The following is a 27,599-nucleotide window of genomic DNA, read 5'->3' on the forward strand; positions in this document are numbered from 1 at the left end:
CTGTCCCTTGACTGCCTGAGAGCCCCGCCCAGGCCCGCCCCCACCCGCCATTGGCGTACCCGGAGTTACGTCAGACCTACGCGTCCGCTGGCCGAGCTAGGGAGGGACCCAGGCTACTGCGCTGAACGGAAGTGCGGCTGAGCAGGTTTCCGGGGCCGCTGGTGTGACGTGTCCCGCGCTTGGCGCAGCAGGAAGCGGGGGCCATCGCGACCTGAGTTCCCGGCGCCGGCCCCGGCTCTTTTCCCGCTGCCGCCATGCTCGACTTCTTCACCATTTTCTCCAAAGGCGGGCTAGTGCTCTGGTGCTTCCAGGGCGTGAGCGACTCATGCACCGGGCCAGTTAACGCGTTGATTCGTTCCGTGTTGCTGCAGGTACTGCCCCCGCGGGATCAGAACTCTGGGCTTGTCCCCCTGACCTGGTCCCTAGTCCCCCCTCGACTGATCCCGCGCCTCCCTCCCACCCCGTCGGCCCACCTCAAACCGGCCGCTCACTCGTAACTGTGACTCCACTTTTTTCTCCCGCCCCCATCAGACCATCCCGCAACTTTGCGCTGTCCCCTCCCCCTCCTCTTTCTGGGACTCTGGCCGGAATCCGTAGTCTATTGAGACTTAGCGTCGTTCCCTCCATTCGCCCCCAGCAGCTTGGTTTTCTGTTGTTTCGAAGGCCGGGTGAGATAATGGCTGGAGAAACGGCCTTTAAAAACTGTAGATAGTGTACAGCTGCTAGTAAGTCTGATTGTTTATATGAGATGAGGACTCCTTCCCATCTGGCTCGCACGTGTCCTCCCCTCCCACCTCTTTGCCCCTTTCCCCCAAGCTCGGTGTCTCCTTTTCTCGCAGGAGGAATGCTGAAGAGCAGCTCCCCTGAATCTTCTTGCCCTGGGGACAGGTTTGAGTTTGGGGGAGTGTCTAGTTCTCCTCCAAAGGCAATCCTGGAGAGGCCCAAGTCTAGGTGTTGGGACAGTCTGAACTCTGAGACATACTCTTTTTCCAGGAAAGGGGAGGTAACAACTCCTTCACCCATGAGGCACTCACGCTCAAGTATAAACTGGACAACCAGTTTGAGCTGGTGTTTGTGGTAAGTGGGGGTATTTTAGAGGGGCAATGATTATAGTCACCACGGAGTCCTGATTATTCAGAAAACCCTGATTAATTGTACCCAGTGTTTATGATGAAGTAACTGAGAAGACACGGAGGGTGGAGGGGGAAAGGGGAGAAGCTCTCGGGCCCAGTCAGAGGGCTTGGCTGCTCCTAGGTCAGGGAAACCTGCCAGGTGGCTGAGCCAGTCTCTGAAGGGCTAGGCTGAGTTGGCTTCCCTCTGTTCTGGGCTAGCATGTGAGCAGATCTCTTGGCTCTGTTTCTTTCCCTAAACAGGTAGGTTTTCAGAAGATCCTAACACTGACGTACGTAGACAAGTTGATAGACGATGTGCACCGGCTGTTTCGTGACAAGTACCGCACTGAGATCCAACAGCAAAGTGCCTTAAGTCTACTGAATGGCACTTTTGATTTCCAGAATGACTTTCTGCGGCTCCTTCGGTGAGAGGCCTCCCCTCTCCAAAATAGTCTCTGTGACTTGAGCTTCCTTCCTTCCCGAGGGCGGGTGGACGGCAGTATGTTGTGGATTGAAAGGCACTCCTGAGTTTGCTGCTCGGTTCTGGTTATCCTCTGGGTGTGAGGGCCCTTCTCCTGCATTTGGACTGTTCCCTTTTCTCTTTAGTGAAGCGGAGGAGAGCAGTAAGGTCCGTGCTCCCACAACCATGAAGAAATTTGAAGATTCTGAAAAGGCCAAGAAACCTGTGAGGTCCATGATTGAGACACGGGGTGAAAAACCTAAGGAAAAAGCCAAGAACAGCAAAAAAAACAAGGGGGCCAAGAAGGAAGGTGAGCTTGAACTTGGACACCTGGGGGCATGAAAAGTCGTTAAGGTGGGCTGGAGTGGTTCCCTGCCCTTCCCTCGCTCCGGTGCCCACCACCCTCACCATCGTCCCCGGTCCTCGCGATCCCCTAGATGTTTGTTCCTAGTTTCGTCTTAATGATTTGGAAGGCTTTTCCCTATTTGTCTGTTTTGTTGGAATTTGGTCTTTTTTTCCCCAGTGAGTTTTCTCCTTGACAGGTTCTGATGGCCCTTCGGCTACCAGCAAAGCAGTCCCTGCAGAAAAGTCAGGTCTCCCAGTGGGGCCTGAGAACGGGATAGAACTTTCCAAAGAGGAGCTGATCCGCAGGAAGCGAGAAGAGTTCATTCAGAAGCATGGGAGGGGTATGGAGAAGTCCAGGTGAGCATTCCAGCTTTTGCCATACGTACTGCTATCTAGACATGTTGGGGGCGAGGGAGTCCTTGTCTCTGGGGTGGATGTTTCGTCTCCTGCTTCTTCATTGGAACCCTTTGTGCTGTAACCCTTTGCAGCAAGTCCAGTAAGTCAGATGCTCCCAAGGAGAAGGGCAAAAAAGCGCCCCGGGTGTGGGCACTGGGTGGCTCTGTCAACAAGGAAGTCCTGGACTATAGCGCTCCTACCGCCAATGGGGCCCCCGAGGGCGCCCCGCCTGAGGACATCAACTTGGTAAGAGGCAGCAGGGCCAGAGTGAAGGCCAATGTTAATAAGAAACGGGGGAGGAAGGAGAGATGAGGAGGGCAGTACTCTTGACTCCTTGGCGCGAGGGGTGAGTTACATTTGGAGCTTCCTGAATCGAAGAGGTGGAGCAGTGTAGACAGGGTAAATCCAGGCTTTTCCCCCCACAGCCCATCGTGTTCTTGATCCCATCTCCTCCTTTTCCGCATACCCTCCAGATTCGAGGGACTGGGTCTGGGAGGCAGCTTCAGGATCTGGACTGCAGCAGCTCAGATGACGAAGGGGCCGCTCAAAACTCCACCAAACCTAGGTAGGAGATCCGAGCTGGTGGCTGGTGGGTGTGGCTCCAGAACTGAGGAGACTTGACTGCTGCCTGCTGGCCATATGTGCATCTGTAACCTTCTGTGCCTGCAGTGCTACCAAGGGGACTCTGGGTGGCATGTTTGGGATGCTGAAGGGCCTTGTGGGTTCCAAGAGCTTGAGTCGTGAAGACATGGAATCTGTGCTGGACAAGATGCGTGACCATCTCATTGGTGAGTCAGGAACCGGTGGACTCGTGTTTCTGGGGTGGGGACGGTGGGGGCAGAATGGCTGTACCATAGGGGGTGTTCACTGCTGCTGGAGCACTCATGCCACGCCTTTCCCCCTCTTCTCAGCTAAGAACGTGGCAGCAGACATTGCGGTCCAACTCTGTGAATCTGTTGCGAACAAGCTGGAAGGGAAGGTGATGGGGACGTTCAGCAGTAAGTATCTCCCTGGACCTGGAAGTGCTTGGGTGGGCATCACACACCCCAGAAGGCCACCGCGTCCACCTCCGTTCTTACTAGGTGTGTGACTTTCGACGAATCCCGTAACATCTACGTTTCTATTTTGTAACTTGGATTTTGGGTGGTGATGGCCTCTAAGTTAGGAGGATTAAAATGAACTAATACTTGTAAAGTGCTTAGGATTCCTGGGCAGGCTCCCAGTTCCCTTAGCTCAGAAAGGGGCTGGGCATTCCCGGAGCACATTACTTGGGCTTCACTGATACACCTCTGCCCCCACCTCAGCGGTGACTTCCACCGTAAAGCTAGCTCTCCAAGAGTCCCTGGTGCAGATCCTGCAGCCGCAGCGCCGTGTGGACATGCTCCGGGATATCATGGATGCCCAGCGTCATCAGCGCCCTTACGTGGTCACCTTCTGTGGTGTGAATGGCGTGGGGAAGTCTACTAACCTTGCCAAGGTCGGTGCAGTTCCGCAGCCCGTCTCTGACATCATTTCTTCACTCTGCATTTCCTGGCACCTCTGGGTCTAGGTGACAGTTTTCTTTGCCTCTTTTGCAGATTTCCTTCTGGCTGTTAGAGAATGGCTTCAGTGTCCTCATTGCTGCCTGTGATACATTCCGTGCCGGGGCTGTGGAGCAGCTGCGGACGCACACCCGACGTTTGCGCGCCCTGCACCCCCCCGAGAATCACGGTGGCCGCGCCATGGTGCAGTTGTTTGAGAAGGGCTACGGCAAGGATGCTGCTGGCATCGCCATGGAAGCCATTGCCTTTGGTACAGTGCACAGAAAGCTGGGGGGCTTGTCTGGGCCCCTTTTCTCCTTGGGTTCTCTTGGAACTTGCAGAGGACCGGGGTTACCCTACCACCAACTTCCTGCGCAGTAACAGGTCAGGACTAGTGACATGCCGTGATCTGCTCTGGGGTAACGAGTGTAGTTGCAGGCAAACCTAGTATATTTGTTTATCTCTATTTGGTCACCTTTACCTACTGCCATCCTTTTCCTAAATATGCTTGATGGCTGAGTATGGGAATTTTTTCTTACACTACCTTGTAACCTAAGGAAATAAACAGGTAGACTTCTAATATGGCCAGTTTGGGACTTCCTGAGAGGAAAGCTGGAAACGTGACAGTCCAGGAGTTTTGACTTGACCACTTTTTTTCTCTCTAGCACGTAACCAAGGCTTTGATGTGGTGCTGGTGGACACAGCTGGCCGCATGCAGGACAATGCCCCTCTGATGACTGCCCTGGCCAAGCTCATTACTGTCAACACACCCGACTTGGTGCTGTTTGTGGGGGAGGCCTTAGTAGGCAATGAGGCCGTGGACCAGCTGGTGAGGGCTAGGGCTTGGTTCTCTTTCCAGCCTCAGCTTTGGCCACTTTAGGTGCATCTTATACTTAATGTCATGTTCCTCCTTTCCAGGTCAAGTTCAACAGGGCCTTGGCTGACCATTCTATGGCCCAGACACCTCGGCTCATTGATGGCATTGTCCTTACCAAATTTGATACCATCGATGACAAGGTAAATATGGACGACACAGGGCAGAGTGGGACTGGGAGAGGGGAACGGCCATCCTTCACAAGGGAGCGGAGGCTCTAAGGGCACACTGGCTCCAAAGCCTCCTGTTGCTTAGGGGGTGAAAAGGAGTGGCCTGGAGTTGACTGGGTATCCCCTTTCTCTGCTTCAGGTGGGAGCTGCTATTTCTATGACCTATATCACAAGCAAACCCATCGTCTTTGTGGGCACTGGCCAGACCTACTGTGACCTACGCAGTCTCAACGCCAAGGCCGTGGTGGCTGCCCTCATGAAGGCTTAACGTGGCTCTTGGCCAACACCAAATCACCGCTTCCCCCCAAAGCCCCCATCCCCGTATCAAGAATGTGCTTTAGAGTATGTGAGCAACTTGTCTTCAGTGTAGTTCAAAGGCAGAGTGAGGGAGCTCCAGGCGAGGGCTTGCAGCCCCTCCTAACCCCACTCCCTGTTCAGCCCAGCCTCCCTCTGCAAGGAGGGCCTAATCATGTTACGGTCACTGCCCATTACCCGCCCCCAGCCCCATGCTCCTCCCCCTTCCTACTCACTCAGGCATCCCTTCACTCTGCCTACAGACTCGGTCTCATTACAGCTTTGACCAATGGTTAGAAGATCCAGCACCAGAGCTTTGCTAGTTAAGTGTGGTCATGGGGACGTCCGAGCATCATCCCCTGCTCCATTAGATAAAGAGACTTCCAGAGCCAGCTCTGGGTCCTGAGTGGCACCTCCCCCTAGGATATACACAGCTTTCCGGTCCCTGGGGCCGGGACGACACCCCCACACTGTGGCAGTGTATGGCCTGTCCTTAGTTGCTGCTGATTCCAGGATGACCCCTGGCCCCGTTTCCCCGAAGCATCAGCTAGGCCACAGTGATGTGTTACAGATGAGTGAAAGAGGAGTCCCTGCCTCCCTCAGAGATGAAGGGAGCCGAGCTGCAGTGCTGCATTGGGCTTCTCGGCCTCCAAGATCTCCTCCCACTTCCAGAATCCAGACATAACTTTGCATGTTCCCCTTCCCGGGAGAAAACCAACTGTCAGAAGAGGAGACACACCGCCCCCTGCCCCTTCTTCACCTGGGATGGATCCTGGCTTTTCCTCATCCTCTACAGTGCCTGGTAGACAAGTGCTACGTTGAATACAGACCTTGTTAAGACTTGTCCTGTAGCTTGGTATTACAGATGTGCTATTAGTGCAATAAGGTGAAGGCTGTCTGCCCAGAGAAATACATAATTTATATAAGAAAATAAATTTCATAAATAAATTACCTTTTAGGTCTTGGAGTTATGTTACAGGAGGATTCAAAACTAAAATCCTACATCACACTGTAGTTCTAGCAGTTACGGTAAGAAGGGAAACAGGAATTGATAATGCTGAGGCATCAGGTAAAAATAAGTAGTTGTCCCAAGAATGAGATCACCTTTCCCCAAGGCGAAAGAAGGGAACTTTTAAAATTTAAATTCGGCTTGTATCTTTGCAGGTTAGGAGTTTTCTAGAGTGACTCAAAGTAGAGCTGGGGCCCTGGGAAGTAAATGAACAAGCTTTTAATACAGCTCAATTATGTAAAAGACTGTACACTATAAAAGATCTAGAAAACTAGAGCTTCAAGCCATGTTTTAAAAATGCCATTAAGCTTAATTGAGAAACCAAGTATAGAGTACAAAACTGCAACAAGGGCCGCGGCGATCCCGTGGCATCTAGATCCCGAGTCCTTCATGCAGAGCTGTGGCCACGGTCGGTAGAGATGTCCCGTGGATCTGCTGTGTGGACGTAGGCCTGTCCAGCCTGGGGGCGGGGCGGGGCGACCTCCGGGTCCCTTGTCACTTGGGTATTGAACTGGAACGGGCCGCAGAGGATCAGGAAGCAGCCGGCACGGCACGAAGGGGTAAGCTGCGACACCCGCCCACTAACCCCGGCCTTCAACCTCTGCGTTCTGGTAGTTCCTAGGAGCTGTTTTGGGTTCTTGTGAGTTTACTTGTTAAACACTGTCCACGGTAGGCCCTTACAGCTTGGTCTAATGGTGGTGATTCCTCTAGCCCTCTCATGTACTACAGTCTGTGGAGAGAGAGAAGGGAGAGAGTTAAGTGAAGTTTCACAAAACAGGTTTACACATCTAAAGCTGCAGAAATTTAAGTCAAGCTTAACCCTTCAGAAGACAAGATACTAGGAAACTCGTAACAGACTTGGTGGGAAAATACAGACGCTTTAACAGGTAGGAGAGGTTCTCCAAGGTCTTAACTAAGTTCTGGGAAAGCATTTTCTGCTGACAAACTGACACATAGTAGAACAGGAAACAGTATACCTCTCATTTCACTGTGTGCTGTCGATGAGCCATTTAGCTGGCCTTCTGAGCCATTTAGCTGGCCTTCTCTTACCATCCCTGCTAAACAGAACATACACCAGTATCAGATATTTGGCTGAAAAGCTAAAACTATTAATAATAGAAAAGCAACCAACTGAAGGGAGATGAAAGTACATGGTCTGACTAAGAAGGACGCCGTTTAGGAACGCACACATTAGGCAGGACAGTAAGCCAGTTAGTCTTCACGCTGTTGTATTAAACAACAGGGAAGCAGTGAGGTCCCTGAGTACACGGACATTACTTGTGAACAAAACAAGTGTGCTTGCTGTCCCTAACTAGTCCAGAAGGCCAAGTTTAGGTAAAAAGAACTACTCCAGCTGGGGTCAGGAAGCAGCGTGCAAGGAGGCAAATTCAACCAAGTAGAAGAGTGAAAAGTAGCAGACACGCCCACGGTATAAAATGGGTTTAGAGCTGTGCCGTCCCACTGGCCACATGTGCTGTTTAGTTTTAAATTAAATTAAAAATTCTGTTCCTCAGGGAACTCCCTGGTGGTCCAGTGGTCAGGACTCCAAGCTTCCACTGCGGGGACCTGGGTTCAATCCCTGGGTGGGGGACTAAGATCCCGCAAGCCAAGTGGTGCGGCCAGGAGAAAAAAAAATCTGTTCCTCAGTCACACTGACCGCACTTCAAATGCTCAATGGTTGCATGCGGCTTGTGGATACAGTACTGGACAGAGAAGATTACAGAATATTCCTATCATTGCAGAAAATTCTATGGGACAGCACTGGGATAGATAATGTATAGGAAGAGGTTTAAATCTGAACACACGGGAGGAAAGAATAGCAATCAGAAACATGGCCAATTAGAATATAAACAAAAGACAGCACCCAAACACACAAATTGGTATTCCTCTCTTGGAAAGCACTTTAGCAATATTTATCTACCACTAAAATGTTCATGCCCTTTGACCTAGTAATTATACTGAGAACCCATCCTACTGGCAAAAGGAAAAACTGTACCATTCATCACAACAGTGCTTACAATAGAAAAAACTAGATACTGCCTAACATAGGGGAATAATTAGGTAACTGTGACATCCACACTGGATTATAACACAGTCATTAAAAACACTGGTTATGGGCATTTTTTACAGAACCACAACAAAAAATCTTAAAATTTGTATGGAGACACAAAAGACCCCGAATAGCCAAAGCAGTCTTGAGGGAAAAAAAAAGAGCTGGAGGAATCAGACTCCCTGACTTCAGACTATACTACAAAGCTACGGTAATCAAGACAATATGGTACTGGCACAAAAACAGAAATATAGATCAATGGAACAGGATAGAAAGCCCAGAGATAAACCCACGCACCTATGGTTAACTAATCTATGACAAGGGAGGCAAGGATATACAGTGGAGAAAAGACAGTCTCCAATAAGTGGTGCTGGGAAACCTGGACAGCTACATGTAAAAGAATGAAATTAGAACACTCCCTAACACCATAACACAAAAATAAACTCAAAATGGATTAGAGACCTAAATGTAAGACCGGACACTATAAAACTCTTAGAGGAAAACATAGGAAGAACACTCTTTGACATAAATCACAGCAAGATATTTTTTGATTCAGCTCCTAGAGTAATGGAAATAAAAACAAAAATAAATGGGACCTAATGAAACTTAAAAGCTTTTGCACAGCAAAGGAAACTACGAACAAGACGAAAAGACAACCCTCAGAATGAGAGAAAATATTTGCACATGAATCCATGGACAAAGGATTAATCTCCAAAATATATAAACAGCTCATGCAGCTCAATATTAAAAAAACAAACAACCCAATCCAAAAATGGGCAGAAGACCTAAATAGACATTTCTCCAAAGAAGACATACAGATGGCCAAGAAGCACATGAAAAGCTGCTCAGCATCACTAATCAGAGAAATGCAAATCAAAAGTACAATGAGGTATCACCTCACACCAGTTAGAATGGGCATCATCAGAAAATCTACAAACGACAAATGCTGGAGAGGGTGTGGAGAAAAGGGAACCCTCCTGCACTGTTGGTGAGAATGTAAATTGATACAGCCACTATGGAGAACAGTATGGAGGCTCCTTAAAAAACTAAAAATAGAATTACCATATGACCCAGCAATCCCACTACTGGGCATATACGCAGAGAAAACCGTAATTCAAAAAGACACATGCACCACAATGTTCAATGCAGCACTATTTACAATAGCCAGGTCATGGAAGCAACCTAAATGCCCATCGACAGACGAACGGATAAAGAAGATGTGGTACATATATACAATGGAGTACTATTACTCAGCCATAAAAAGGAGTGAAATTGGGTCATTTGTAGAGACGTGGATGGATCTAGAGACTGTCATACAGAGTGAAGTAAGTCAGAAAGAGAAAAACAAATATCGTACTATATTAACACATGTATGTGGAACCTAGAAAAACGGTCCAGATGAACCAGTTTTCAGGGCAGAAACAGACACAAAGATGTAGAGAACAAACGTATGGACACCAAGGGGGGAAAGCCACGGGGGGTGGTGGTGGGATGAATTGGGAGATTGGGATTGACACATCTACACTAGTATGTATAAAATAGATAACTAATAAGAACCTGCTGTATAAAAAATAAATAAAATAAAATTCAAAATAAATAAATAAAAGGTTACATTTTAAATTAAAAAAAAAGGTCCATATGAAAAAAAATTAAAAAAAAAAATACTGGTTATGAAGACTGCAGCCATGTGGGAAAATGTATGATGTATCACTGAATAAAAAAAAGGACCAGGGGGCTTCCCTGGTGGCACAGTGGTTAAGAATCCGCCTGCCAATGCAGGGGACATGGGTTCGAGCCCTGGTCCGGGAAGATCCCACATGCCGCGAGCAACTAAGCCCATGCACCGCAACTACTGAGCCAGTGCTCTAGAGCCCACGAGCCACAACTACTGAAGCCCACGTTCCTAGAGCCCATGCTCTGCAACAAGAGAAGCCACCACAATAAGAAGCCCGCGCACTGCAACGAAGAGTAGCCCCTGCTCGCCACAATTGGAGAAAGCCCACATGCAGCAACAAAGACCTAATGCAGCCAAAAATAAGTTAATTAATTAATTAAAAAAAAAAAAAAGTACCAGGAGTGTATGTGTACTTTGTTTACAGCCATGAAGAAATACACAAGGAAAACTTACCTGAAATATACCAAAGTAACTGCTTCTGTTACAGTAATGAATTATAAAAGAATTATTTTCCTTTCCCCATTACTTGGTTTTTCTGAAATAAATGTACCGGGATCCTACAGAATCTTTTGAACCCAAGTAATTCTCACTATGCAAAAGCGAGTACACAGCACAATGCAAGGCACACAGCAAGAGGCCAGGGTTAAAAAAAGAAAACATCAGCAAAAGACCTCGGACCTCTCATCGGTATTTCTCTATAGAGAATCAAAACATAACCACGGACGGAAGGTAAGCTTGACCTGTCTCAAAACAGAAAAGTGTTTTTAACCTAAAACCGCTCCGCTAGATTTTAGATCACAAACTTAGCTGACCATTCTAATAAAGCCCCTGGCCACACTGAAAATCCTTGATTTTTAACAATTCACAATACCTTAATGTGTGATAACTTTGAGAAGAGCTGCTCTGTTAGGAAGCCCATGCAGCTAATGAAAGAGTCTGTGCTGCTCCACAATACTTCTGATGGTTTTTGTCAAGAAAAGACACAGTGTAAGAGGAACAGCTGTCCAGCAGGATTTTGTTCTTTTCCACCCTAGCATCTTCCCCGGGTGGAATAGCTCAGAACGCAGATGAAAAGAAATAAGTAGAGCTTGGCTATGTACTCCTTGCCCAGTGGAAAAAGCCTACTGAGAGTCCTATGTGTGGGCAAACAGCAGAAGAATCTGGAACACTGCAGGACAGCAGAAAACATACCCGCAAGAAAGAATAGCAAATTGTTTTCACAAAAGAGATAAACCAGAAGCTTTGTCTTTTTAAGGGTTTTTTTAAAAAGTCTTCTGGAAAAAGGGTAGACTTAGTTTTCAGTGTTCAGTTATGGTGATGCCTTTTACAGACCTTGTTCCATCGAAACACAGCCATGGATAATAAGAGCTTATGGAATTTCTCATCACAGGAGAATTCCACTTGAAGCAATCTGATTCAGAAGAGAAACCTGGGATTGATTACTGGGTACAGGACAATTAAATCAATCTATTAATCTACTAATAGATTAATAAATTAATTAATAGATCAATTTAATCTACTAAATTACCTGTACCTTAACAGGCTCCCTAACACGTATTCAGATCGACAATGAAAATGAATACTGGCACATGACTTTTCAAGAACATATTCTACATACAGCAGGAAAGTTCCTTTGGAACTGTGTGGTGAGTCAGAATGGCCATACCCTGAGGCCCGGCTTTATTCAAACTGAGATTTTAAAAAGCATTCTCCAATTTAGCTATACCGAAAGGTTTTGCATTTTGTAGATTAACTGAGAACTTGCCTGGAGCCATTAATAAACAACCTTTTTTTTAATCCCCATTTGGCTTTCCTGTTAGAACCTGGAGGTAAAATGTCAAGTGAGTGGTACCCCTAACCTCTGACTTCAATTCCACCATAACAGTTTCCAAATAGCATTTTCAAAGTGTGTTTTTTATTTTTCTGTTTATAAAGACAACGCATAATCATAGAAAATGCTAACACAGAAACAAAATATTAAAAAAAACACATTAAATCCTACTTCATAGAGATAACCACAGTTAATTTAGTAAACTTCATTCCAGATATTTCTCATACAAGCACACAAAAATAGACTATATCTACAATTTTGTATGCCAGGGACTGACCATGGTGGCATTTTACAAACTTTTTTTTTTTTTGTCACGCACAGTATTATATCTCTGACATTATTTTGGCCAGTAAAAGTATTTTTTCTTTTATGGCTTCTTATGTATTTCATCAATTAATAAATGGTGTATTTACAGAATCCCCCATTTTCTGGAACGTTTTAGATTGCTTCCAATTTTTGCCATTTATCTACAACACTGATTACATCCCTACACTTGTATCTTTGCGCAACTGTGTGGTATAATTGTGCAAGTATCCCGTGATCTCCTTAGGAGAAACTTCTCCTGAGATAAACTGTATCAAGTGGGATTTCTGGGTCAAAGGTTTTAAACCTCTGAACATATTCCAAATCTCCCCTTCAGAAAAGTTGTACTAACTTTACCTTTTCACCAATACTACATGAATGTATTTATTCCTTTCCTCACGGCCTTAGCCGAAAGGGAGTTATCATTCTTCTCTATTTTGAAATCTAAATTCTAATTGCATTTCACTGATTAATCTGAAGACTAGCCGCCATCTCCCTTCATAATCTGGTTAGGATTATATTCCTCATCGGTGATGACTTTACCCACCACAAACACATAAGAGGCTGAAGAGCGGTTGCCCTCCGACCCCTCTCAGTCTCAAAACGCATCTTACCTGACCTTCCCCTTGTGGAGATCTCACATGTCAGTCGCTTGAAATACTCTGGAAGGTCAGCATATTCATTTCCATAGGAGATGACTTTAATCCCTTTGTCCAGCATGTTTTCTCGAAGCTTCTTGAACTCGTCCACATCTCCTCTCCGAACCAGCATGAAATGTTCTAGGTCAGATTTGTGCTTGACAGCCTCCAGAAAAAGGGCTTGGAAAGTGGTGTCATCCACAGTCCAGCCACAGCCCAGGAAAAGGAACGACTTGTTTTCATAGAGCTTCTGAATCTCTCTCTTGTAGGAAAAGAAACATATTAATGACATGTGAAGACATGTCTGAAACAAGAGTCAACAGGTCATAACTGCTGCATTTAGCAGACTGTGATGACCGATTAACCAGCATTTAAGAGGGGAGATGCATCCCCGTGAAGGAGTCTGACCTCCTCGTTGTTTATTATTGTTAACTTGATGACTGTCCTAAAACTGTATCTTTACCTGGAATTCTCCTGCAGGCTCTCTGGTCTATGCCTTACAGTTTATTTTTTAGATCTATGTGTCCAGAGGCCATAAGGCAATGAGTAGTCTTCAGTATAGCTTACTCTTCCCATTTTCTTGAGCATATGTGCCTTTTTTGCTTAACAGAATAAGCCGTGGATAACTAGAGAATTCCATCACCAGATTTGCTCAAAGAAAGCCTGACACTTAGAATATTAATATATACATTTATATACGTGTGTGTGTGTATATATATGTATCTCACACACTACACATATATAAATATAAAAATATTAGAAATGATAGTGATGACAGATGCAGCTATAACACATGTCAGGGAAAGAACAGGTGAAAAAAGCTACCCTTATGCTTTAGAAAACACCACATTTTCTTGGTCTTTTTTCACAAAGAAAGCCTCCATTTTATCACCCTCTCCAAATTTTTCTCTATGTTTTCCAGTGAGCAATAAGTGAATAAGTGCGATGATTCAATATAAAACCATCACCATTTATATAAAATCTCTTTAGAATGTATGCCCTAGTAGTGATTGGTCAGTGAACAGCTGCATAAATTAGTTTTGGCATAGAGAGGGCCATTAACACCATATATACCAAACGACGAAGGGCAGTAAGTCTTCTCTGTATGTGAAAATGACACCAATAACAGAGTGCCATCTGCTGGGAGTCAATCAAGAACAAAGTAAAACCTCAGAGTTTGACACCTGAAGAGATGTCTGACATTTCCAAAGATGGCATGTACACCCACAAGTTAAGAAGCACAGGAAAGAATGCTTGGCCTTCCTTTTTTTTTTTTTTCCGCCTTGCCATATGGCACGTGGGATCTTAGCTCCCCGACCAGGGACAGAACCCGAGCCCCTTGCATTGGAAGCACAGAGTCTTAACCACTGGACCCCCCGGGAAGTACCGGCCTTCCAATTTTCATTAATGAGAAGAAACTGTTATCCCTGGAAGACCAGTGGTGTATTTAGAGGTTTCCCAGGAAGGTTTTCCCGAGAGCGGCAAGGTCAGCACCACTCACCATAACTTCAGTGTTCCTGAGCACATTCTGATACCCAGCTGGGTGAAGGACAATGCCACTAGGGTTGGTGTAGACCCCATGAATGTGCAAGACGCTCAGCTTCCGCTTCTCCTGAGCCCACTCGAGGACCTGCACAACACAAACACAGCTCAGCCAGGCGGGCAGGGCTGAGCACTTGCTTCAAGGTCCCAATGGGTAAGAGGCTCTTCTGAGGACTAGGCTTCTGACATAACTCTCCAGCTTCCTGATACCACAGGCCAAGAATGTGGCCACCCGACGTGGCCTCCCTTTCTACTTCAGGCATGACTGTTAGGAATGAGGGCAGCAAGTCTGGTGATTTCTCTTTGAAAGTAACAAGCAAAAATTAGAATTTGTTTGTCATAATTTGCAGGAACCACAGGGCTCTTTCCACTGGTGACAGACATGACAGCTCTGGATGACCATTTCAGGAAGGATCCCCGAGAGGTCAAACCTTGTATCGATGCCCTGGTCTAGCCCCCTTTCACACTTACTCCAGGCTTGGCCACATGGCTTGCTTTAGCCGACGGGGCATTAGCAGACAAGAGCAGAAGCTTGGAAAATGTTGGCACAATGAGTCTTCTTTCTCTTTTGCTGCTTGTGGAACCCAGCTACCATGTGAAGAAGCCTGATGGCCCAGCCGACTGCCTGCACCAACAGACATGCAAGCAAGGCCATCTAACACCACCTAGTCTGGCCCCCAGAGGACTGCAGCCATGTGTGTCACTTGCAAAACCAGCAGAACTGTCCAGCTGAGCCGATCAGCCCAGCTCAAGTAGCAAATTCACATTATCACGGGCAAATAAAACATTGTTTTAAACCACAAAGTTTTCAGGGTAATTTCTTGTGCAGCAATTGATAAGTGATAAAAGAATCACTTCAGTCACCTCCGAGTTACCTAAAAGGCTACCAATGAAGAACGATTATTTAGATGACAATGATAATAAGGGCCGACTGGATCCCATGCTTCCATTTTCCCAAGGACTTGAGACAGTATAAATTTATTAACATTCTAGAGAAATAAGGTATGGATTAGGGAAAAACGGTCAGGAGGCACAGAGATTTAGAATTAGAGTATTACCAGGCTCTATTCTGACTGCCAGTCAATGGCTTTAACCCTTCAACTTCAATACTGCCCCTAATGTGGACTAAAATACAAAGCAAATCTTGAGACTCCAGGGTGAAAATGAGAAGGAAAATTTCAAGTCTGATTGATACCCGTAACTTTAAAAAGGCCCTTATGCTTTTGATGCTGGTCATGATCTTTGGAGATTGTATCAGAAACAGCATGGAAGCTGTTTCTTGCCATTCATTTTTAAATTTCATTCAAACATTTATAAATTCAAAAAATATTTACTGAGCACCTACTATGTACCCAGTACTATCTTAGGCATTAGGGTAAGAAGGGCTGACATGGTTCCTGTCCAAATGGGGTTGCTATTCCTCTGGGGCAAACAGGCAGAAAACAAACAAACCAAGATGAAAATGGAAAGTTATATCAAGTGCTTCATTGAAAATATGAACCAAAAAATAAGGGTGGGTCCTTTCTTAATTAGGATGGTCACAGAAGACCTCTCAGAGGAAGTGATTCGTAAGTGAAGACTTGCAGGTGAAGAAGGAGCTGGCCATACAAAGCATGGAGGCAGCAGGTAGAAAACACTCCAGCCAGAGAAAACCAGTCTTTTCGGCACCATTTCTCTAAATTGGATTTCCTTTTACGACTCGACTTCAAGGTCAGCAAAATCACAAGACTGGCATTATAGCTACTGCTCTGGCAGAGGCAGTACTGTGACATAAGTGCCCGTGGGGGAGTCATTTGTCTCTTCAAACTCTACTTAGCTGGGCTCTAAGTGGGACACAAAGGCAGGCTCCCAGGAAAACGAAGTATGAAGGCAAATTACAAAAACTACAGGGCAGGACAAATGAGACCCTGTGGCAGTTTATAATCTGTTTGGTTTTTTTCCCCCCTCCTTCTTCAATCATTAAGTCTCTGACACCTTTTTATGGCAATGAAAACATTTTCCCTTTTATGGCTTCAGTGCATTTCATCAATTAAATGGTGTTATCTACAGAATATCCCATTAGTGCTAGATTTCAAATTACAACCTCTTGCGACCATTCTAATAAAAGCCTTCTCTCATTAGATGATATAGATGGACATCTGTAATTCCATATTATGGGAGATGGCTTAGGTATAGTATGGGCTACATTAAAAAAAGAAGTCTGCTGAGGTGTCCTTTGAATACTAATCTCAACCCAGCTGTCATCTGGCTTGAAACGTGCTCTTCAGACATCAAAAAGTAGCTTCCGTACATTTCCAACAGATGCCACGAAGAATATATCCTAACCGAGAACTCTAAATCAATACTGCACCCACCTGATATTATCTAGTGTTAAACGATTTAGATTTCACAGTTCAAATGGCTTCCTGTAATCTTGCTTAAAATCGGGTGAAACTGTCAAAACTCACAGAACTGAACACTTTTAAGATCTGTGCTTTTAAATGTACATTGATTTTTATCTCAAAAAACTAAAATCCAACCAGGGATAACAGTCTCCCTTTCTACCTCTCCATAAATGCCAGTACTATACAGTATCCCAACCAGAAAACAGTATTCGTCACGAGGATACAATCCACTGGCCTGAAGAGAGAAACTAACCCTTCACTTTTTACCTTCTTCTCATCAGTAAGGTCCAGGGATTCGAGTTGCTTTCCCTGATCTGCTGCATACAGTTCCAGGAGATTGTCAAAATTTGTAGTTAACACCAGGGCTCCATTTTCCATCAGGTGGAGAACTGACTGAAGGAGCTGTTTACCGGAATCTTCCATCTTTGACTCCAAGTCATCAAATACTTCATATAAACAGTCCTTGAAAAATGTGGATCGAACATTACTAGTACGCTGGGGAGGGATATAAGAGAGATAAGTTAGTTCTAGCATTTTGGTAGGTCATTTGTTTTCATTAAATAACAGCAACTTTTTGAAGAGTGCTTTGCACTTAAACTGTCTCTGGGACTTCCCTGGCGGTCCAGTGGTTAAGACTCTGTGCTTCCACTGCAGGAGACACGGGTTTGACCCCTGGACGGGGAACTAAGATCCCACATGCCGCGCAGCATGGCCAAAACATTAAAAAAAAAAAAAAAAAGTAAAATACTGTCTCCCTCACAGGGTTCTAATAAGGAAAACAGGAGTATACAGGCCAGCTGCCAGCCCCACACTTGAGCACACAGCAAGTGATCCGCACCCACACTACTACATCATATGCAAAGAAGCACACGCTCTCTAAATAGGCATTTTTATAGAATGAAGAAGATGGGCATGGCGAGGAGAGGTGACTACTGTCCAGACTAAAGGAAAACTGGGGCAGAAAGCACAGCTCCAACTACCCTTTGAGCAGGCCTCAGGTAAGAATACTTTCTGTTAAACTTTCCTTATCTAGGGAATAACCACTAAAAGACAGCTCTAAATGTGGTTTAACATGTCTTTTTCTAATCCTAGGTGCTTTTCACAGATGCTGATGGATTTAGGACAGACTGCTTACCTTCCCCCTGCCTGTTTTTTTCCCTGGCATAATTCAGCCACTTGTTTACAAGGCTGCTAGGGAGAATATTCAGTACACGATAATGGTTACCAAAAATCTTTATTTTGCAACTGTTAAAAATACCAAAACTAATCAGTTCTGAACAGACTCCCTATTTCTTAACAAATGGTTCATTTAGATAACTGTTTTCCCGGGTTTGTTTTGAATACTACATGTAAATATCCCTGAGAACTAATGAGGAAATATAATACCAATCTCAAGTGGGAAGTTGGCTTTCTAACTTAAAAGGCAAAGTGATCCCTAGGACAAAAGGAATGTGAAACAGGAAAGTAACTATGCAGTGTGCTATGAAAAATATCCGATCCCTATCTTATTCTTGCAACACCATCCCATTAGATAACATCTAAGCAAGAATCAGCTCTTAAAGGCCCCATTATTCCCCATTCAAACTCCAAGTAACTGCAATTAGCTGCTAGATAGCAGACTAGCCATAATCCTCCTGTTATCCTCAAAGCAGTCTCCCTACCCTCCTGGTTTGCCTTGTATACCTTTCTAATAGCACTATGCGCCGATAAAGATCTGTTTCCACGGAACCGGAACCACGTAAGTAGATTCATAAAGCACACTTCAATTTGCCAAATGTGCTTCCTATTTTTTTCAAAGTATTTTACAAAATTATCCATTTTTTCATTATACCTTCCAAGTGAATGGTAAATTATTTTCACAGGAGAAAAATGAGAGCACAGAGGTGAAACAGTACCTCTGCCTGGTGATGACACACCCAGAAGTTTGTCTAGTTCTGTCGATCGCTGTTCTATGCTACATTTACCACAAGACAGGCTTCTCACTGTACCCTGTTGTCAGTGGGCTCAGACTCCTTTCTAGGGCTAACTAGATGGAACAGCCCACGATTTATGTGGCTAAGAATGTGGGTCACGTTTTTCAACTTCTGTCCGCTCTCTTTACATCATGGCATAAATTATTACGTCACATATTAGCAGCCCACAGGCAACCAAGTAGGGACTCTAGCACTTAATCAGAATGGACAATCTGATCAGAAACGAACAGTGAAGAAACTGAATTTCACTACATGCAAGAGTCAACTACTATTGAATGCCAGGCACTGTTCTAGATTTGTTATAAAAAATATGGTGCCCCTTTAATGTCCATCAACATTACGATCCATGTACCCTATAATCTTGCAATCTCATTTCTGGGAATATATCCCACAGACGTAATTGCAAACAAATAAAATGACATATGCAACATTATCACTGCTCTGTTACCTGTGACAGTAAAAGACTGGAAATAAGCCAAGTATCCATATACAGGAAACTGGTATGGAAAGATGTCCAGGATATACTGTCACGTAAAACAAACAAGTACACAGCAGTATGTCTAGAATGCTACCTGTTGACATGGGGGTGGAAGCAATGAAATAAGAATAAATAGAATCCTATTTGCTTGTTTTTACAGAAAAGAACACTGGAAGGATACTCAAAAAGGGTGGTGACCAACTGGGGGCAAGTCGGGGAAAGGAGGTAGACAAAGCCATGGGTGCGAGTGAGATGCCATGGTGGATGTACACCTTTTATATCATTTTGTATTTGTGCAATGTGTATAAACAATACAATACCCATTCCAAAAATGAAAATTAAGTTTAAAATTAAAGAATACGGTGACTTTAAGAACTTCCTCATCTTTCATACCTTCATTTTGTACTCTGATTCATACACTCACGGTTAAACAACACTAACAAGCCAGCACCAGTTTAATTACCATGCACACAGATAAACACCTGGGTATACGAACAGGTAAGCATGGGTGTGGGATATACCTCCTTGCTTCTAAGAAAAGAAATACAGAAGGTTAAATAAAGTCTGGAAATAAAAGTCATGAGCCACTTATTTTAGCTAACTATCTTTGGGTCCTCTTTCAGTTATTACATTTTGCATATCAACACAGACAGGAAGGAAAGCGGCTTCTATAGCTGCATGGACTTCCTCAGACTTAAAATCAACTTCTTCTCTCTTGAAACAGGTGACCCGAGAACTGAATTTCCCACAAATGGCCTAAGTAAAGACAAAAGAATGAAAACAAACAAGGAGGTTCCAAGGTCAAAAGGAAATACCAAACTCCCACACATATTTATGGACATTTTCTCATTCATTTAAAACAGTGAACTGAATCCAATGTTGCTTCATTTCCTCCTACCCTGTAACTCCCATCCTTCTGATCCCAGACATAGTAAAAACTACAAAAAAAATCCTGACTCATTTTCACCAAGGTTATTAACATTTACAGTGCATTTACTATGTGCCAGACACTTCCCATACATTTTCTCACTTATTTTTCAAGTGGGATAAGTAGCATTATCCCAGTTTTACAGGTGCAAAAATAGATTCTGGGACCTTAAGTGATTTGCCCAGGGTTCCAGTACCTTTAAAAATGGCAGTCTTTCCAGTTCTGAAACGCAAAATTTTTGCAATGGCATTTCCCTACTGTAAGAAACTGGCTCAGTAGATGGGCCTATTAACCCTGTCATGTTACTGTTGTTTGTTAGATTCTTAAAAAATAAACCAAAAAAACCAACAACAAAAAAAAACCCCAAAAAAGGACATTTTCAAAGACACACAAAAGTAAAAAGGAGAGTATCATCTCTCCCCGCTTGCACAGTGCTCCCCCCAACCCCCCTGCTCCCAAGTACCAATTTCAACAATTATCACACATGGCCAATCCTGTTTAACCTAAACTCCCCTCCACCATATCCCACCCCCTTCACTGAATTTTTTCTGAAGGAATTCCCAGGCATCATATCATTCAGACACTTAAACAGTTTCCTTAAAGATAAGGATTCCCATTTACATATAAAAAACAGTCTGCAAAACCACTATCACACCTAAAAAAATGCAATAATATTAATTCCTTAATAGCAAATACTCAGAGAGTCTTCATATTTCCCCAAATGTGTGTTATGTGTGTGTCTCTCTTTTAAGCCTTTGGGTTGCCTATATTTTTTCCTTACATATCCCCTATTGGAGTGGTTTTCAAAATGTGGCCCATGGATCCCGTGGATTCCTAAGATTCTTTTTTTTTTTAAAATAATTTATTTCTTTACTTATTTATTTTTGGCTGCGTTGGGTCTTCGTTGCTGCGCGCGGGCTTTCTGTAGTTGCGGCGAGCGGGGGCTACTCTTCATTGCGGTGTGCGGGCTTCTCATTGCAGTGGCTTCTCTTGCTGTGCAGCACAGGCTCTAGGCGCGCGGGCTTCAGTAGTTGCGGCTCGTGGGCTCAGTATTTGTGGCTCACGGCCTCTAGAGCGCAGGCTCAGTAGTTGTGGCGCACGGGCTTAGCTGCTCCGTGGCATGTGGGATATTCCCGGACCAGGGCTCGAACCCATGTCCCCTGCGTTGGCAGGTGGATTCTTAACCACTGTGCCACCAGGGAAGCCCTCCTAAGATTCTTTAAGGGGTCTGCAAAGTCAAAATTATTTTCATAATGGTATTAAGGCGATATTTGTCTTTCAAACTGTATTAATATTTACACTGATGGTACAAAAGCAATGGCAGGTAAAACTGCAGGTGCCTTGGCATGAATCAGGACACAGGCACAGTGGAACCCAGCTGTGCCAGTAATCACGGTAGTACTCTTCACTACCAAAGACTTACAGTAAGAAAAGAATGCCAGTTTCACTTAAGAATGTCCTGTAAAATGAAGCAGTAAAAAGTATTAATTGTACTAAATACTGACCCTCAAGTACATGTCCTAATATTCTGTGTAAAGAAAAACAGGAAGTACACACAAAGCACTTCCCTGATGGGGGTCTTGAGGCCAGACACTCACGTGATTATTTTGAGTTTTAAACTGAACTAGCCACCTTTTTTTCATCAAACATCATTTTTACTTGAAAGAATGACTGGCAGACAAACTATGATTATTCAGATTTGAGTATTCTCAGCATTCTTGCAAAAATAAATGAAGTGAGCCTGTCATTTCGAGGAAAAACTAGCCAATGATCCCTGCCATTGTTGCCAATGATGAAAGCTGAGCTTTCAAGCAAAAATCAGACTTTTAGAAAACTTTTATCTGCCACCATGAGCTTGACAGCTTCCAAATACCTTTGTGATGAGATTGGTGGTGATATTAATGGATGCAATTTTTTCGGATGGTGTAATGAAATGTGTCAAAATCTAGAAGATACGTACACCTCAGTGAAGCAGTATTTTCCCAATGGGTAATGTTACAAAACCATGCATGGGTAGAAGATGGATCATGGATCTTAATGCAACAGCATAAGGGAAGTTCAGATTCCATATCACCAATAACATGGATATGATCTGATATCAGATTCTTTATGGCTATTAATCTTTAGGAAGCCATCACTTACTGAATTTTTGGTGTAGTATCAACAACGAGTATCTACATTATCCAAAAAGACTATTAAAATACTTTTCTCTTTTCCAAGTATGTACCTGTAAGCCCTGATTTTTTTGAATAGTCAAACCAAAACCTCACAAAGACACCTGACTGACTACGTAAACAGATATGAGAATCCATTTTCAATTAAGCCAGACATTGAAGAGATTTGCAAAACGTGAAATGATACCACTCTTCTGACTAATTTATTTTTGTTTTTGGAAAACATAGTTGCTTTTGATGAGCACGTTGTTTATGTTAGCATGTAACAGGCTTATTATTATTTTTAAATGAATTTAACATTTAAAAAATGTCTCAGTTTTAATTTTCAAAAAAGTGAATATGAATAGACATAACCCACATAAACAAGAGCTGTTTGAGATTCTCAGTAATTTTTAGGCGTATATAGGGGTCTTGAGACCAGAGAGTTTGATAATTGCTACTCTGTTGGAACTGACACTACGACTACACTTTAAGGTGAATACTAAATCTTCATCCAAAGATAATTAGTGACTCCAGTTTGATGTCTGGTTAGTATACATTTATTGACACTGACTTTAAATTCTCTCATTACTTTCAATCATAACTAACCCACCTAGCAAGGTCATGCTTTCTAGTCTCAGGAGACCTTTTCAAAGGATGAATGAAGGGTTCAGCCAAGTGGCACGGCACCAGGCAGACAAGACTTGCTGGACTAATACAGCACTCTTTGCCCTCATGAGCTCTTTCTTTCTTTTTTCCCCCAGACAGACAACATTTTTATTACCGGGCTGACACACTTCTTTAATACTTTTCCCTTATATTTTGGGTCTATATACTCTTTAATTACCTTTTTATACGACAACAATTTTGTATTTGTTTGAACATTAAAAAATTATGCTTTCTTCTTCTTTTCTCTCAAGTGTACTTCACAGATATTAACACAGCCACCCTCACTTTCATTGACTACTGTTTGAATCATACAGCTTTTCCATCCTCTTACCTTTATTTTTAACAGCTTTATTGAGATATGGTTCACATAACATACAATTCAGTGGTTATTTGTATATCCACAGATATGTGCAACTGTCACCACAGTCAATTTTTTTTTTTTTTTTTTTGGCTGTGCCACGCGGCTTGCAGGTTCTCGGTACCCCGACCAGGGATTAAACCCCAGCTGCAGCAGTGAAAGCCCGAAATCCTAACCACTAGGCCACCAGGGAACTCCCCATCACAGTCAATTTTAGAAAATGTTCATCTCAAAAAGAAATCCCATCCCTTTAACTATCACCCTCCTGCCCTCAATCCCTGCTCCAGTCCTAGGCAACTACTAAACTACTTTCTGCTCTAACAGATTTCCCTACTCTGGACATTTCGTATGAGTGGAATCCTCTAACATGTGGTCTTTTGTGATTGGCTTCCTCTCAGCATAATGTTTTAAAGGTTCATTCACATTGCACCATGTATCAGTACTTGATTCCTTTTTATTGGCAAGTAATAGTCTATTGTGTGACTATGCCCCATTTTGTTTATCTCTTTGACAGCTGATGGACATCTGCACTATTTCCAGCTTTCGTCTATTATGAGTAATGTTATAAGATCTGTTTATAAGTTTTTGTGTGGACACACACTTTCATTTCTCTTGGGTGTGTGTGTGTGTGTGTGTGTGTGTGTGTGTGTGTGTGTGTATGCACAAGTGGAATCGTTGGGTCATATGACAACTCTATTTATTTGTTTGAGAAACGGCCAGGCTATTTTCCATCCTGTCTGCACCACTTCACAATCCCAGCAGCGTACGAGGGTTACAGTTTCTCCACAGCCTCGTCAACATTTATTACCTAACTCTTTGATTCTAGCTATCCCAGTGTGTGTAAAGTGGTATCTGACATAGTTTCCGATTTGCATTTTTCTAATGACTAATGACGTCAAGCATCTTTTCATACACTTATTGGTTATTTGTATATCTTCCTTGGAGAAATGTCTATTCAAATCCTTTGCCATTTAAAAACTGGATTATTTTAAACGCTGGAGAGGGTGGGGGTGGGAATGTAAACTGGTGCAGCCACTATGGAAAACAGTATGGAGGTTCCTCAAATAGAGCTACCATATATATGACCCAGCAATCCCACTCCTGGGTATATCTGGAGAAAACTCTAATTCAAAAAGACACACGCACCCCTATGTTCACAGCAGCACTATTTACAATAGTCAAGACATGGAAGCAACCTAAATGTCCATCCACAGATGAATGGATAAAGAAGATGTGGTACATATACACAATGATACTACTCGGCCATAAAAAAGGATGAGATAATGCCATCTGCAGCAACATGGATAGACCTAGAGATTACCATAGTAAGTAGGTCAGACAGAGAAAGACAAATGTCATATGACATCACTTACATACGGAATCTAAAAATTGATACAAATGAATTAATTTACAAAACAGAAACAGGCTCAGAGACATAGAAAACAAGCTTATGGTTACCAAAGGGCAAAGCATGGGAGGGATAAATTAGGAGTTTGGCATTAGCGGATACGAATTACTATATAAGACAGATAAACAACAAGGTCCTACTGTATAGCACAGGGAACTATATTCGATATCTTGTAATAAACTATAATGGAAAAGGATGTGAAAAAGAATATATGTATAACCGAATCATTTTGCTGTACACCAGAGACTAATACAACGCTGTAAATCAACTATACTTCAAAAACAAATTAAACTGAAAAAACTGGATTATTTGCATTTTTATTAAGTTATAAGAGTTTTTTTTATACATTCTGGACACTACACCCTTATCAGATATATGAATTGTCAACATCTTCTCCCATTCTGGGGGCTGTCTTCTCACTTTCTGATAATGCTCAGTGAGCCTAGTAGTTTTTACAACTTTGGTGAAGTGCAGTTTATCTATTTTTTCTTTTGATTCTTGTGCTTTTGGTGTCATGATTAAAAAGCTACTGCCAGATCCAAGGTCATGAAGCTTTAAAACTACGTTTTCTTCTAAGAGTTTTATAGTTTTTAGCTCTTACATTTAGGTCTTTAATCCACTGAGCTAATTTTTGTATATGGTATGAGATGGAGGTCCCATGAGCTGTTTAAAGTCTATTAATTTTTTATACTGTTCTAGGTTAGTAACATTTTACCCCAATTAAGCACAAAGAAATGAAAAGACAAGTAAAAGGTCCTAAGTTTTTGAATGAGTCATGATCTAGGAGGGAATTATCAATACTTTTAAATGCCTTTCAGGTTAACACTTAATGACACTTCTTTCCTATAGGCCCTAGGGCGTAGGGGGAAAAATCAACTCTGATAATTGACTTTTTAAGGCGTAAGAGTTACATTTTTTTTCAAGGTGCACTTAATTCATTAAGCTTTAAAATATGCTTTGGCTAACTCTACTATTTCCAAATATATCTTAAGTGAATCCTGATTTTTAAGATATTTTTAAAACGAAGCAAGACAAAGAGGCCCTTAAATCATTCAGGAATTGATTTCCAGCTCAGTTTGCTAAAACGCAGCAAAATCCCATATATATATATATATATATATATATATATGTATGACTGCCTTTAAAAGGAACATTAAAAACTGGCACTGCTTCATCCACAAAATAAGAATTATCTCTAATCTTTCTGAGGTTCCCTGAAAGGCATGGATGCCAGGGAACACAGCTTTTATAGTAGTGAGTGTAGAAAAAGTAAATTTAAAACACAGCAATAATGGGACAGTGGTCTCATTTTGTACAAATAAAGGCCTCAACAACATTATCATCACCATCATCACCAACCCCCCCGCACCACCACCACCACAACACACTGAAATGAGGTCAAGGTAACTACCATGATTCGGGTCCATAAACTGACATTTTGCAGAAGAGCCAAATGTTATGCAAATCTATAGGCCAGAAACATAAATCTCCTTATTGCATTCAGCATGTGTGTCTGGTTTTAGGAAAGATCGAATGCCAGGGCTCACACAAGGGTACTCACAGGAGAGAGTTTCTGGATGAGGTCATGGGCAACATGGACAAGGTTCTTGTCTTCATGGAGACATTTCTGAAATTTTTTGCTCTCCTCATCTTCTAGAAGATCAAAATCAATGGCCGCATCCAGTAAGGCCTGAATCAACCCCTTCCAGGATTTCAAGGCTGGGACCTGGGGTGCGACCGCAGCACTGATGCCTGTTCCAATCACCAGCACGAGCTCCTGAGGCTTCTTCGTTTTCAGGCTTGGGAGCAGCTTCCTGAAAAAGTCAAACAAATGAGAGGACTGGGAACGTCCAACAGACACGAGGCACAAAGACCATCCAAAGCCATGGTTTTCAGCTCTAACTCCTACAGCCGCAAAGATGACAAGCACAGGCTTGATGCCTTTCCAAAGTAGTGTGAGCACAGTAGTGCCAGTACGTGTTGAGAAAGTAATAACCCTACTGTGGAAATCCTAAAGAGCCATCGTAAGACCGATCTTCTCCTTTGTAGTCCTCTCAACCTAAGAAAACCCAAAATCAGGAAAAGGTCCAACTATCACCACTCAGTTGAGTTTTGATAACTAAACTATATTTTAAACAAACATAAATTTCAAAAAACATGTCTGATTTGATTTGGATTCCAGAGAGAAAAGAAACCCCCCACATGTGAAATTCCTATTGTTGAGAAATGCAAAACAGGAGATGAAAGAAAAGCCAATAAAAAAAACGTAAGCCCAGAGTTTGTGAACACAAAGACGAAAATGAACATGACTAAAGCTGAATATGAGATAGTCAAATATGGGAACACATTTGCCTTCGGCTTTGTTCTAGATATCCTCAAGCAGGGAAAAAAAAAAAAAAAAAATAGTGGCCAACAAAATTCTGAAAACACAAAAGCCTTACATACCTAAATAAAGAAACAACTATTCAACGGATATGACGGAAGGTGAAAAACATTCCTTTCTTCCCGTGATAAACACTGAGTTCTGTCCTGACTTCTGTGTGAGATAATTTTTGTGTTTTGGTACAAATTTTTGTGTTTTGTTTCTCCATGCCCCCTTCATCCTGAAACTATATTAAAATCTGTTTGAAATATGTTTATGCACTTTAATTTAAACACATGCTGATGGCATGTGTTTTCCTAAGAAACTGCCCTTCTCGACCTTTTGCTCACATAATACAATGAACAGAAAAAGGATATGCATGTTGGCATAATGCAAGAAGGGAAAGGTACTTTTAGCCTTGAGAAAGCTGGTTTTGAAGAAACCACCTCTAGAACTGCCTTCCCTATTCCCAATTCCATGAAAAACTCATAAAGCACCATACACATGGAGTCCCTGGCCGCAAAAGCTTAGTCTGCTGGGGAAGACTGATAATAGACATTAGAAGCAAACAGTGAAAAATGCATTTCAGTTCAAGGGGATCAAGAAAGTGAAGCGCACACAAACATATACTTAAAATTTCTAGAAGGGAGGGACTAGCAGATGCAAA

At 43.1% G+C, this 27,599-nt stretch overlaps 2 protein-coding genes across 13 annotated transcripts in view; one reads left to right on the forward strand and one right to left on the reverse strand.

Moving 5' to 3' along the window:
• Positions 1 to 72: 72 nt before the first annotated feature.
• On the forward strand, positions 73 to 6,138 carry SRPRA (SRP receptor subunit alpha). 3 transcript variants are annotated; one of them, XM_032639272.1, is made up of 14 exons: positions 121 to 371; positions 994 to 1,077; positions 1,374 to 1,537; positions 1,719 to 1,882; positions 2,115 to 2,274; positions 2,406 to 2,559; positions 2,787 to 2,878; positions 2,983 to 3,101; positions 3,225 to 3,311; positions 3,618 to 3,790; positions 3,891 to 4,104; positions 4,499 to 4,662; positions 4,752 to 4,850; positions 5,017 to 6,138. In XM_032639272.1, exons 1-14 carry the CDS (start codon positions 255 to 257, stop codon positions 5,143 to 5,145), a joined length of 1,920 nt encoding a protein of 639 aa, XP_032495163.1. In that variant the 5' UTR covers positions 121 to 254; the 3' UTR covers positions 5,146 to 6,138. The 3 variants fall into 3 exon arrangements, with proteins under 3 accessions (XP_032495164.1, XP_032495163.1, XP_032495162.1); XM_032639271.1 differs by having other exon boundaries at positions 130 to 371; positions 2,739 to 2,878; XM_032639273.1 differs by lacking the exon at positions 994 to 1,077 and having other exon boundaries at positions 73 to 371.
• Positions 6,139 to 6,383: 245 nt separating this feature from the next.
• FAM118B (family with sequence similarity 118 member B) overlaps positions 6,384 to 27,599 on the reverse strand; it is a 46,332-nt gene continuing 25,116 nt past the window's right edge. For 4 of the 10 annotated variants that reach the window (XM_032639280.1, XM_032639277.1, XM_032639278.1 and 1 more), the window contains 6 exons: positions 26,132 to 26,384; positions 16,871 to 17,098; positions 14,179 to 14,307; positions 12,654 to 12,939; positions 7,158 to 7,238; positions 6,384 to 6,910 (listed from right to left, as the gene is read on the reverse strand). In XM_032639280.1, the coding sequence (XP_032495171.1) occupies positions 6,897 to 6,910; positions 7,158 to 7,238; positions 12,654 to 12,939; positions 14,179 to 14,307; positions 16,871 to 17,098; positions 26,132 to 26,384 (991 nt within the window). In that variant the 3' untranslated portion in view covers positions 6,384 to 6,896. Of the gene's footprint in view, positions 6,911 to 7,157; positions 12,940 to 14,178; positions 14,308 to 16,870; positions 17,099 to 26,131; positions 26,385 to 27,599 lie in introns of all 10 variants that reach the window. The other 6 variants (XM_032639283.1, XM_032639282.1, XM_032639284.1 and 3 more) reach the window with 4 other exon arrangements.

This window comes from Phocoena sinus, chromosome 8 (genome assembly GCF_008692025.1).
Source record: "Phocoena sinus isolate mPhoSin1 chromosome 8, mPhoSin1.pri, whole genome shotgun sequence".
NCBI lineage: Eukaryota > Metazoa > Chordata > Mammalia > Artiodactyla > Phocoenidae > Phocoena > Phocoena sinus.

Bases quoted from the DNA above. Each gene is read 5' to 3' on its own strand.
- SRPRA (XM_032639271.1), top strand. From the start codon at position 255: ATGCTCGACTTCTTCACCATTTTCTCCAAAGGCGGGCTAGTGCTCTGG. The intron at 3,102-3,224 runs GTGAGTCAGGAA...CCCTCTTCTCAG, and splicing joins GATGCGTGACCATCTCATTG to CTAAGAACGTGGCAGCAGAC. The intron at 4,105-4,498 runs GTACAGTGCACA...TTTTCTCTCTAG, and splicing joins CATGGAAGCCATTGCCTTTG to CACGTAACCAAGGCTTTGAT.